General features: G+C 31.0%; 1 protein-coding gene and 1 pseudogene across 2 annotated transcripts; one reads left to right on the forward strand and one right to left on the reverse strand.

Annotated features, from left to right (window-relative positions):
* Positions 1 to 7,368: 7,368 nt before the first annotated feature.
* LOC148569825 (uncharacterized) lies at positions 7,369 to 8,432 on the forward strand (annotated as a pseudogene).
* Positions 8,433 to 9,284: 852 nt separating this feature from the next.
* On the reverse strand, positions 9,285 to 12,837 carry LOC107629591 (Calcium-binding EF-hand family protein). Of its 2 annotated transcripts, none has more exons than XM_016332409.3 (5): positions 12,249 to 12,837; positions 10,628 to 10,924; positions 10,114 to 10,341; positions 9,874 to 10,002; positions 9,285 to 9,706 (listed from the first exon to the last, which is right to left on the reverse strand). In XM_016332409.3, exons 1-5 carry the CDS (start codon positions 12,498 to 12,500, stop codon positions 9,485 to 9,487), a joined length of 1,128 nt encoding a protein of 375 aa, XP_016187895.1. In that variant the 5' UTR covers positions 12,501 to 12,837; the 3' UTR covers positions 9,285 to 9,484. The 2 variants fall into 2 exon arrangements, with proteins under 2 accessions (XP_016187895.1, XP_016187896.1); XM_016332410.3 differs by lacking the exon at positions 12,249 to 12,837 and adding an exon at positions 11,133 to 11,390.
* Between the last annotated feature and the right edge of the window lie 496 nt (positions 12,838 to 13,333).

Consider the following 13,333-nt stretch of genomic DNA (forward strand, 5'->3'; position numbering starts at 1 on the left):
GTTGAGATGCAATTAAAGTTATGTTTGTTTTATTTTTAATAGTATGATTATATGCATTGAGGATTAGCTGAAATTAAGTAATCATTTTATGGTTATATGATTATATCCAGGAAGTATATTTTCTTACGTGTTTTTGTATGTGAATTTATGCTGTCATCATGTTAAATGGCATCTTCATTTGCTAATCATCCTATTATGGACTTATGTGCCTATATGCATGATGGGATAGCATAATCTAATTTTTGGGTATGCTTATATTAATTTATTTTTATCTACAGTGTGTGTATATTATCTCTACATGATGATCATGCAAGTATGTAAAATAGATAACAATAGTGTGATGCAGTGACTGAACTTGTTTACTGAATTGAAGGAATTGCTATTTGTATTTGCAACATGCTAACCATGATATGCTTATATGAGTGTTTTAATCATGTAATGATATGCTTATATGCTCACTGCATATTTGTAACGTTATATGCTCATATGCTTCCTGCATATTATTTTAATGTTTTTTATGCTTATAGGAATAAATAATGTTAAGATTTTAATATTTTTCTTCCTGCACCTGAAGAAAAGAGTGTGTGTATCTGAATATACAGGAAAAGAATTTTTTTCACGGAGTGAAAAAAGAAGCCACTAAAGATAGATTAAGGCCCTTAAATAATAGCCAAAATAAAAGAAATAATTTTACATAATTTTCATTGAATGAAAAAAAAAAACAACTAAAGGGTTGAATTTAATTAAATAATACATGAAATGAAAAAAATAATTCTCATGGTTTGATTTGTAGCTGTTGATGTGTTTTCGGTGATTTTTTTAGAGATAAAGATGTGTAAAGTTTGATAAAGATGTGCAAGACTGGGTTTTGTTCAAGAATTCAAGACGGAGAAAACAAAAGAATTCACCCCCAGTATATGTTTGGCTTAATCTCAACTTTTTATGTTTATTTGGTATAGTACTATCATAGAACATAACTATTGGACTTTTTCTTTTCTTTTTTTTTTTGGCAGGTGGTTCGTCCGTACACATTTCAAGATATAAACCATTGTGCTGTTTCTGGCCTGAATGTTCCCGAACAAGCCGGTGGTTTCATGTCTTTGTTAAGCTCCTTCAACAAAAAGTAGGATTAGTTGGACGAGGTTGTGATAGTGTATATTTTCTCATCTCTGTGTTTATAGGATTCATGTTAGTTTAAAGATTCTAAGGCAGTTGTTGCAAAGGTCCATATGTTATTAATTGCAAGAACCCTTTTTCCATTAGATAGAACGAACCCTTTTACTTTTTTTATTTCGTGTACACTTAAAACATAACGAGTATATTGGGTGGTTATTCTATAATCCACGAGATAGTTTAATAAAGTTGTACCCGATTTCTACATGCCTCACTGTATAGTTTTCTGGTACGTAGTTGTTCATTATAGACACTGTTTACACGTATTTATAATGAACTAATGTGGATGTTCATTTCCATAGGTAATCAGATGTTCATTTTTACTCTAAGCATGGATGGTTACCTGTTAATACTCGTGTGTACTGCACTTGGTTGTTATGTTTTGATTTTGATATTATAAAAATTTTGATAATTTTTCTTCTGAGATAGATTAATTCTTTCGTTCTTTTTAACAAAATTTTTAATATATGCGTTGAAAAATAAGTCCTTAATAAATTAAAAAAATATAAACTAATATTTTTCATCCAATAATCAGTTAATAATTTTCTCTTTATTTTATAATCCCAACTCAAATCTTTATTCTCTATTTACTTATCATTTTGTTAGCTAACTATTGTCTAAAATATAAACTGGATGTTCATTATAGTAAGGTATTGGATGTTCAATTTAGCTATATTAGTGGATGGTTAGTGGTCACATATCTCAACATGCACAAGTATGGCAACTTTACCAAGCAACTTTGATAAATCCGGGATTTTAACATATAAAAAAACATAGATAATTTTTAGGTAAAATAACCAATAAATCATTGTACTATAGAAAAAAAAAGATGTCCTGGAATCAAGTCTTTCTAATGTGACAAACAAATCCCTAATCATCTCAGCAGTAGGTAAACTCAGTATAATGTGGTAGTTCAATTCATTGCAACTAATACTAAGTAAGCAACTTCTTCTTGCCTTTGCGCATTGCCCCCTTCGGTAATCCCTCCGCACGTTCAATCAATGACCGTGTGCTAGGTGCAGTGTATGGTGAACTAACGTCCTTCTTCTTGTTCCGTGGTGCATTGCGACGAACAGGTTTAACCGTTTCACTCAATAATGAAACAAGCTGATGAACCAATGCATTGTGTGAGCCACAAATTATGTCTAGCATCAACTCCATCCGGTATGAACTGAGTGAATCCTGTGCGTAGATTTATCAGGGAACTTAGTGTTAAGAATCATTACCGTGGTATTTTTGTACATCACGAATAATTAGAATTACGAAAGTCTTTATTTTACGAAAGTTCCACAATTAATAGAATTCCATTAAAAAAAAATTCTACCAAAGTCGCCATGTAATAAGGATAACCGAATTAGGAACATGGTATATAAGGAGTGAGCTAATAAATGTGAAGTCCTGATACAGAGATAACTAAATTCCAAGCAAACTGAAGTGGTAGACATTCTCTAAATGTTTGGTCTAGTGGCATATATGGATAAAACTGGTTAAATTTATGCATGGACTGATCATTAATTATATCAAGCACACCAACATACTTATAGATTCCCGGATAAAAAACTTAATTTCAGGTAGCCACAAAAGAAATACATATATAATTTTTTGTATTGCAGAAAAGAAGACAATTTTATTTATAATGCAAGCCGTGTAATTTAATATACCAGCATCTAGCAGTGTTCTGTCATGCTAAATTTACACTGTAGAAAAAATTCTACCAAATTTGCCATGTAATAAGATCACACAATGATTATTCATCCAAAGTGAGTAATAAGGTTAGCCAAATTAATTTTATCTAATACCCAGGTCCAATGAATATGAAAAGATAAATAAACAAATAGATAGATAAATAAGACCACTAGCAGACAAAATGATCATAGAAATAAGTTTAGGTAATATGAAGGAGCAACTATACACTAAACATATACACCACACATGATTAAATAATGACTCTCAAGAAGTAGTAGTACTGGTATATAGTGCCGCCTATGAATCATGAGCAACAAAAATCAATGGACTGATATATCATTCCATAACTCCACGCGCACACACACACACACACACACACACATATATATATATATATATATATATATACACAAAATCCACAACAAATTCCCATCACATTATGTCAGTTTGGCAATGCTTGATCAGACCTCATTTAACCACAACTATTCACATCACAAAGCACTTACAATTCACAAAACATTAAAAAAAGAAAAGCAAAATCTCCAAAACACTAACGAATAATTCTATATTGCTGGATTCTCTAGATACAAGGCTAGTATATGGCACACCATTTTATTGATTATGAAACTAGAGAAAAAATGATAGAGATCAGCAACATAAAAAACAAAGAGGGCACAATAATCAAAGTGGGTTAATCACGCATTTCATCAACAAAATCCATCTACAATCTAACATGCAACCGCGATTACTAATCAGAAACTGAACAACCTCACCCACTTACCTTGGATGGTTAGGATCCTTCCGGTCAAGATGTTGGATGTCTTTCCAGTGACCTGTTCAATAGCAGGAGGCTATTTCTCGAAGGTGGGCTGCTTCTGTGCTCAGAGAGAACGGGTCCCGGTCGCGGAATACTCGGAAGATGTTTAGTTCGGCGGTGAGATCTCCGACGCGGCTGTTCTGATCGACGGCTTCTAGCCCGGCAGCTGGGTTGCTTGCTTCTCGCCCGGCAGTTGTTCTGATCTTCGACGCGAATGCCGGATGTTCAGTGACGGCGCCGTGCTGGAGGGAAGCGAACAGGTCGCTTGCTTGCAAGGTTGCGGCGCTCAGGTTTCTAGCGCCGTCACGGCTCTCTGCTACCAATTGGAAGGGTTTGAGTGGGTGAAGAGAAAGGGCGAAACAAAAGGAATTGGGGTTTGGGGAAAAATTAGAAATAACAAAAGTATGGTGGTGTGCTAAAGTAAACAGCCATATTAGGATTAGGGTTAATTTTCTGTTTTAAATTCAATTGGGCCCAATTAAAAAGTCCATTGTAGCCATTGTATAGATATTTCATTGTCTCCCTAGCGGGATCCTAAAAAGATTATACGGAAATATAAGATTTTATAGTAACATGTTACATACTCAAAATCTTATAATATTAAATATTTGTCTCTCATTTTACTCTAATCTAGTACAATTAGCATTGAATATCCTTTGGTATGTTCATAGAAAAGGGATGCTCCCATAAAGATGCGTAAAATATCTTTTTGTAAAAGCATTTACGTGTCGCATTATTGTTAGACGTATAACGTATTAATGAATCGGTTATTTTTGAATTTTTTAACAAATTTGAATAAAACCGATTTTTTTTTATAACAATAACAATAAATTCAATTTTTTTTAGGGATTTAATTGTATTTTTAAATTTTTAGGGATTTAAATGTCCGAAAAATAAAAAGTCAGGGATATAATTGTCTTTTTATCAAAAAATTTAAAGATATTCGGTTTAGATGGTATAATTCGATCAGATCAAATCGGGTCTAATAATTATAATGCAGACAATTAGATTTATTATTGTTACTATAATAAACCGATTTTATTCTGGTTTATAATAAAAAATAAATTATTAACCGATTTTAATAAGAATATCCAATAATAACATGACATGTGTGAACGTCTTTAAAAAAGACATTTTTAGTGTTTTTATTAAAGTGGTCTCCCATAGAAAATATATATAATACAGAAAGAAACTAGCATTATTAGTTATTTACTATATAATAATAATAATATCTTATATCCTGAGTTGAAACAAATTCTAATAGATTAAGGCTTTCTTATACTGTTCATAAGTGAAAAATTTTATACGCTTTGTATTTTTAATACAGGGGTAGAAGGTGGTATTTTTAAATAAGGTGAAAAGTTTGTGTATTTTTTATTTGAGAAACTTTTTCCGTATAAGCGTTTTTTTATACAAGTCTTTACAAGTACCCCTTCTTCTTCTTCTTCTTGCGCACGTTCTTCTTCATCTTCCTCTTTTTCTTCTTTTCTTTCGTTTCTTACCTTCTCTTTCTCCTTCTTCAACCATTACTGCACGTTTTCACTGTACCTTCTTCTTCTTCTTGCTACACGTTCTTCTTCCTCTTCTTCTTCTTCTTCTTCTTCTTCTTTTCTTTCGTTTCTTGCCTTCTCTTTCTCCTTCTTCAACCGTTACTGCACGTTTTTACTGCACATTCTTCTTCTTCTTCTTGCTGCACGTTCTTCTTCCTCTTCTTCTTCTTTTCTTTCGTTTCTTGTCTTCTCTTTCTCCTTCTTCATTTACGTACTTTTCTCTCTGTTTTCTTTCTTCGTTATTCTCAATTTCCATTGTTTTTTGACATCAAGTTCTGAAATCGTTTTTGAAGAAGAAGAAACAGCAGAAGATGAGGAGGAGAAAGAGAAAGAGTTCTAAATTATGCATAAGGTGTACTTCAACGAATTTTAGGTGTATTTCTTAAATCCTTTGGGTGTATTTCTGTAATCCTTTGGGTGTATTTCTGTAATCATTTGGGTGTATTTCTGAAGTTTCATTATCTTCAAATTTGGGAAGAAACTCGTTTTCATGGAGGAAGAAGAAGAAGAGTCGTTTATAATGCATGGTGAGTAGCGCGCTTTGAAAACAGGAAGTGGTTGAATAACGTGCGTTTATTTACTCTTGAATGTGGGAGTGTAATACGTATTTTTTGTTGGGCTTGTGCCAACTTGTAAGCCAAAAAGAATTGTATGTGTAGCAGGCCTCTTTTTATTTATATGGATACCACATATCTGATCCTCAGATTTGTGGTGTTTTAATTTTTTTTTTGTTGATAACCACAAATTTAAGGGTCAGATTTGTAGTTTTAAATTTTTCCTTTTTTTTTTAAATACAAATATGAGGGTGTCATATTTAAGTTTTTTTTTATTTTAAATTTTTTTGAATATACAAATCTGACCCTCAGATTTGTAACCCTATGAAATCTGACCCTCAGATTTTTCTACTTCTCCAAATCTGAAAGTCCGATTTGTTATTCAAAATTAAAAAAAAAATTAATCCATATTAAAAAAAAATACACCAATAATCCAGAATGATGAATTACACATAATTTTTTTTCATATAAAAAGAATTAGCTAATTTTATAATGTTAGAATAATAATTAAAAATACTAAAAATTACTGATATTAAATAATTTTTTTTAAATATGCATGCCAATATATATTTTTTCTTCTTATCAAAGATTGAAATTAATTAATTATATAATCTCATTAATTTATTACATAAAAATGTAGCTCACCAAGAAACACTGAAAAGGGGGATAAAAGACTAAGGCAAGTGTATCACCAACTAAATGTGAAGAAGAATATGAAAATTACTTCAGCCACAGTGTCACCTTCAATATCTCCATCTTCAACAAGACCACTTGTAATACTCAGAATAATGAAAAGGAACAGCTTATCAATGTTTGAATAAAAAAAATAATAAAAAAAAGGTGGAAAGAAAACCCTAATCAATACAAGTCTCTCACCCTATTATTAATACTACATTGATTAAGGGTAGCTAGGTATAGCTATAGGCCTATAGTGTGAGTGATTCTTTGTTTCTTTCTTTCTTTTATTTTATTCAAAGAGGAAGGAATAATAGTACCAAAAAAGAAAGAAAAAATAAGGTGAAATTATTAAAATTTAAAGGAAAAGAAAAAGAGGGAAAAAATTGTGACTTATTGTGATGTAATTGAATTGAATGGTGTCAGTACTGTTGGGTAGTGAGAATTTTTATTAGGGTAACTGAATTGATGAGAAAGAAAGAAATAAAAATGAGAGAATTGAGAAGGGGTCACATTATATATCATATAGGAAGATTTTTAAGTGTATTGTCATATCAGTCAGTAATTTTTAATCGTTGATTTTAATTATATATATTATATATATTTTTTATAATTAAGATCAACGATTAAAAATCATTGAAAAATCGGTATGACGACATACATAAAAATTTTCCTATCATATAACATAATTATGATGATTTATGATTTGGGAGTTACTCAAATGAAGATACCAAAAATTTTTTTGTTTTATATAAAAGTGTGATTTATTTATTTAATTATATTTTAAATAAAAATAATATTTTTATAATATATCAAAAATTAATAAACATCTTCCGAAAAGTTTAAACTGATTTTGGGGTTCATCAAAAATTGAACTTTTGACCTTTCGGATCTAAGGCTCTAATACCATGTCATGATACCACTCATCCAAGAAGCGTCAGCTAATGAGAAAAGGTAACACTAATGGTTATATCTCTAATACTCCCTAAACCTCCATTATACACATTATACAAATATTCCATTGACTCCTCGTACTATCTCATTCCATAATGTTATACAGGCAAAAAAAGGTTCCACAATAACCCACCTTTTAGTAAATTTGGGTCCAAATACTTTGCTTTCAGTCCAACACCTGCATAGTTTGGTTGTCCAGTAACAAATATAGACACAAACACAACCAATGCCAATATCCCAGCAATCACAGCGCACACTATTGGTAATCTTTTTTTTTTTTTGGTCAAATCCTAAGGTGATGTTAATAAACAGCACAAAGAATGTGCATGAAAGTTCCACTAGCAATGCAACTAGTGGCTTGGATTCTAGTCCTTTTTTTTTATCAAAATCACCAATTGCAGATCTTCCTAGTGAATACTTTTATTCCAAAATTGGATCTATCACACATTTTAGTATAATGAAACCAATAATTGAACCAATACATTGTACACTAACATAAATTAGTGCACGTATAAAGGGTGTTGTTAGTATAATATGTGCATTAACATATATAATTGCACAATACACCGATTTAATAATTGGTTTCATTTTGCTAAATTAAAGCGTGTCATCGATCCAAAATTGAAACACATTTTATCAAGAGGATGTGCAATTAATGATGTTGATATCAAAACCACAAGCTGCATTGTTAGTGGAATTTTTATACACATTTTTTTATGCTATTTATTGGTATTACCTTGAGATTTGATAAGAAAAGGTCAAAGGAGTTAGGGTTACTTATGGTGTGTTTTATGATTGTTGGGGCAAATAGCATTGGCAGTGTTTCTGTCTATATGTTTTATTGGGCAACCGGACTTTGCAGTTATTGGACTTAGCCCAACAAAGTGTTTGGACCCAGTTTTGCTAAAAGGTGAGTTATTGTGGAATGGACATTGAGATTTTTGGATTGCACATATCTTGTCATGCAGAACATATTATGGGTTGTCTATAAATTTTCCAAAGAAGAGTGTATTGAAAATATAGGAGGAGTGTCTCTAGGAGTACTGTCTCAAATGATCTTTTAGTTTGAAGATGAACGTGAGCCCAACTAAGCCACAAGTGGTTCGAATCTTAGCATTGATAGCTAGATGCCTAGATTAGTGTATGTGAATGAGTGAATGAGTGTATGAGTGTATTTGTATAACAAAATAATAATAATAATAATAATAACATTGTATAAAAAGTTGGAATCAATTGTCTAAGACTCTTAAGGAGGTTATTTGTTCAAACTACTACAAGCAAATAGAAGTTATTTGTTATTTTAAGCAAATTTCACCTTTATAATGTACTTATCTATTGAATTTAAATCATTTTACTTATTCTTAGTTTACTCTATTAGATTTTGTTTCAACTCAGTACATAAGATATTATTATTATTATTATTATTATTATTATTATTAACTAATGCCAAGTTCAATCCATTAGTTCGGTTTCTTTCTGTATTATATATATTCTCTATGAACATACCAAAGGATATTCAACACTACTTGCACGAGATTAGAATAAAACAGGAGACAAATTTTAATATTCTAAAAATTTGTTGTGTAGCATATTATTATGAAGTCTTATATTTTCCTATAATCTTCTTATCACTATATTTTGACCAAAAAAAAATATAGTGACCCATTCATTTTTTTTATTTGCTGTGTACTTATCATTCTATTAAATAGATCATGAATAGAGAAAAATAAGTTGTACAAATATTTTTTTACTAAATATTAAAAACCTTATTAGTATATCATGAAATAAAATACATCAGAATAAAATGCAATTTTCATTTTTCTTTTTTTATGCGATGATAAAACAGCCAACATGCCCAAATAAACCAGGAAGTGATTGATGACTAATAAGTAATAACTCTTCCATCTCCATGGCATTTTCTAAATTTCCACATTCATAAATATCCCCACAACATACATACAAACTTGACAAGTCATGCTACTAATTAATAGTTTCCATATGTTATATATTATTATGATATGATTATTATTAATTTTTAAGTGTCATATATATATATATATATACTTGGGAGAAGGTTATGCTGCTGTTTCAGTAGTTGATGGCTTGAGAAGTGAAGAAGAAGAACCAAGAGGCTCATGCACTACAGAGTTGGAAGAAACTGATATGGGATTTCCCTCAAGCTGCAACATAATACTTCCTAGTATTTCAGTTAACAGTTTCTTGAATTCATCTTCTTTAACCATCTTTGCATCATCTGCATTCATCATCTTGAACACTTCTCCAATAACCTTATCCATCTGCATATATAACAATCAACTGTCACAAAATTCACCTACCAACTTTTGAAACAGATCAAAATATTACTCCCTCTGATTTAAAATACCTGTCAATTCGGATAAATCATGGTCCGAACTAACAGTTATAAATATATAAAACAACTTCGATAAATTATTTCGGATCATACCTCTTCAATTGCACCAAATGGTGGTAATCCAGCAGATGGAGACACTCCATCTAGTGCTAGCCGTAGATACTCCTTTGAAATTTTTCCATTCTTATCTTTAGGCAAATTCTCTACAACTGAATTCAAAGTCTGCATATCCAATTATAGATTGGTCAACTCAATGCAATATTTTAACAAAAGTAAGATAATTAGTATATATAATATATAATATGATCCTAATTTATAAAGAAATGAATTAACCTTGTCAAATTCAAACTTGTTGGATAGTAGTCTCTTAACACCAGATCCATCAAAGGTGTTTTCGCTATGAGCAACAATGACAGGTTGCTCCTTAAGCCGTTCAGCTACACTTAATGCAACTTTCTTAAACCCCTCCAAAAATGTCTCTTGATTTTCAGAAGCAAGAGGCTTATCCCAATCAGGTCCACCTTGAGATAACAGTACAGGTTCCACAATGTTGCTAAACACCTAAACACAACCAGTAAGTACAAAATGAACTTGGCATTACTCTGTGTGTAAGTCAACAATTAACCGACTTCGACTACATGAATCAAACGATATCAGAATACAGTGGACAGTAAGTACAAAATGAACTCAGAATAAGTGTGTAAAATTTTCAGTTCTAAGAAGTCAATAATTAACAGACAAACAAATAAGAACTTAGACTACACAAATCGAACGGCGTCAGAATATAGGTCATGTACTTGATCAAGGCAAACAAAGTTTGTAACAAAGGTTGGTATTTGATGATTACCCAAGAATCTGAAGCAGGAGGAATTCCTTGATCAACAGTGAGTTTAGAAAGAGCTTCAACTATATGGTGACGAAGTGATTTTTGAGGGGAACCAATCTGAGAGAATATGGATGCCATTTCAGCTTCATAACTTGGGCCATTAAGAAACTCAAGAAGATCTTCACCATCAATGCGTAGAATCACAATTGGATCTCTCTTCAAACCAGCAGCCATACCCAACAGAATGTCTGACAGAACCTCCTTGAACTCACTCTTGCTCACTTTTTCTTGCTTGCCATGTGTGAACTCATTCAACACCTATGAAACAAAAACCCCATTGGAGCATTAAAACAAACATCTCATATGCATTAATCCTGATTCATATGGTACATTGCTTTTACACGTCACAATAATATCCTTAGAATCATATTGCTATATGTTGTGACTAATGTATCTTATGCTTTATATATTTATTCTTTTGCTGTCTTTAGCACTATAGTTATATTTGTTAGGTGAGAAATTTTACTTTTTCTAAAAGCATGCCACAAAAAAAGAGCAACTTTTTTTGTCCCCAGAATATGACATTGCCTTCAAAATGCAGCTAGGAGCAAAACTTTCCAAGCATATGTTGACTTTTTGTTACTACAAACTCTGAAAGTCTAATAACTCCAAACTTTCTAGCATTTTCTTAATAAGCATAGTAGTTAATTAGTTTTGAGGTATGATTTTGAAGTTTAAACAGCACAAATAATCAACACTTTGACACACTAATATTTTTAGTTCCAGCATGTTCCTTAACCAGATTCTTCCTTATATATGTTGATAAGAAGATAGGCACAAAAAAGTGAAGTAACAAAGAAAAGAAATCAATTGCAACTTTGCAACCAAAAAAGAGAGTCCCACAGAACCGACCAAGTTATCTTATTCATCCATATATAATAATAATAATAACTATTTTAATAATATTGTTTTTGGGACCAGCAAGAAGTCAATTCTTGGTGAAAGAAAATCTTATGTGATGTCTCAAAAAGGATCACAAGTATAAAAACAATATACATGATATATAAATAAACCACATAATTGAAAAAATAAAAAGGGTACGGTTCTCCATCAACATCTGATGCATTAATCACAGAGATTTAGATTGCCATATAGAAGATGCAGAAATGGGTTCATTATAGTTCTTGTATTGCCACAACAAAAACAAAGAAAGGAACAATAACATTCAACTAATAAACAAAAAACAACAGACATTGGAACAGAATCAAACCTGATGCAGATAATGACATCAGATTGAAAATAGTATCATATGTGAAAATTGAAAAACATCAGAATTGAGAAGAATAGAATGCTACGAGCAAATTAAAATTTGAAGATAGAAAACAAGAAAAAGTCAACATACATAAACACCTTATCTTCTTATTTAGTCGGTTTGACATGCACCTTTATTTTCTTGCCCTCAGTCCTTTTCACTAAGGACCTCCTTATTAGTAGTAACTTATTTTTCACTCTAGTAATATCTAAATCTTATTCATGTTAAGAAAATATGTCAATCCTCTGCGGTTATTTCATGCAAAATCAATAGTTAAAAATAATTGTATAATAAATACTATTAATTTCAGATAAAAATAACCACACCTACCTCAGAATAGATGTGGTCAGAATCAGGGTTAGAACCCTGAGCAGGGAGACCAAGAGCAGCACCAATATCAGCAACAGCAGGTTGAAGTTCCTTCACAGAAAGCTTGCCATCTCTGTCTCTATCCAGCTCCTGAAACTTATGGTCCACGAAGTTGCTGAACACTGCCTCGTTCCCAACCAACTCCATTATATTGGAACCGTCTAGAACCTGTCCATTCTTTGCTGATGAACCGTTATTCACTCTTCTCTCCATGATTCCTGTGACTCACTTTTCTTTTCTTTTCTCCCTTTTAATTTCCTTAGCTTCCTCCTCTCGTGACTCCAACTATCTTATTAAAGTGTGTTTGTGTGAGGGAGAGAGTTGAGGATTCTCTATGAGATCACATACACACATACATACACACTTTTTAGTTTTCTTTTGTGTTTGTATCTATCTATATATCTATATATACATGTGTGTGCCTAGTGGCTGTCAACTATCAAATCTCAAGTTTCAATTAAGGATTCCCTTCTCGAAGCCTCATGCTTGTGCTTCCTTTTTCTATTTATGATGATAATCATCAATTTCATTTCTAACAAAATGGTAAAACAAATACATAATGTTAGAGAAATAATAAAAAAATAATTAAAATAACTTAAATTTATTTTTTATTAATTAATATTTTTTTATTAAATTTAAAATTAAATTTTAATATATAAAATTAATTAAATATTAATTAAAAGTAATAAATTTTATTCATCTCGATAATAATATTATACCACAAAAAGTAATTATTCTATACACATAATACGTATGAGCACGTAGTAGCAGACACTTAGGTCAAAATGAAAGAAGCTTATAAGGCCTAATAATAGGTAATCCACTATCTAATTAGTGGTATACTGCACTGGTATGTTTGGTGTTAACTAATATCAGTTAAAGTAATAAGTATTTAATAATTTATTATTTTACTTTATTGATTTATTAAGTTGATTAAATAAAAGTTGAAATATAAATTTATTATTTATTATATATTTCTAATTTTACAACTAAAATATGTCATATGTCACTTTTTTATTGTAATTAGAATCAAATTTTTTTCTTTA

Source organism: Arachis ipaensis, chromosome B3 (assembly GCF_059453495.1).
Source record: "Arachis ipaensis isolate K30076 ecotype BB chromosome B3, ASM5945349v1, whole genome shotgun sequence".
In the NCBI taxonomy this organism is placed as follows: Eukaryota; Viridiplantae; Streptophyta; class Magnoliopsida; order Fabales; family Fabaceae; genus Arachis; species Arachis ipaensis.

Bases quoted from the DNA above. Each gene is read 5' to 3' on its own strand.
- LOC107629591 (XM_016332409.3), bottom strand. From the start codon at position 12,500: ATGGAGAGAAGAGTGAATAACGGTTCATCAGCAAAGAATGGACAGGTT. The intron at 10,342-10,627 runs GTAATCATCAAA...GGTTGTGTTTAG, and splicing joins CTCCTGCTTCAGATTCTTGG to GTGTTTAGCAACATTGTGGA. The intron at 10,003-10,113 runs GTTAATTCATTT...TTGGATATGCAG, and splicing joins ACAAGTTTGAATTTGACAAG to ACTTTGAATTCAGTTGTAGA.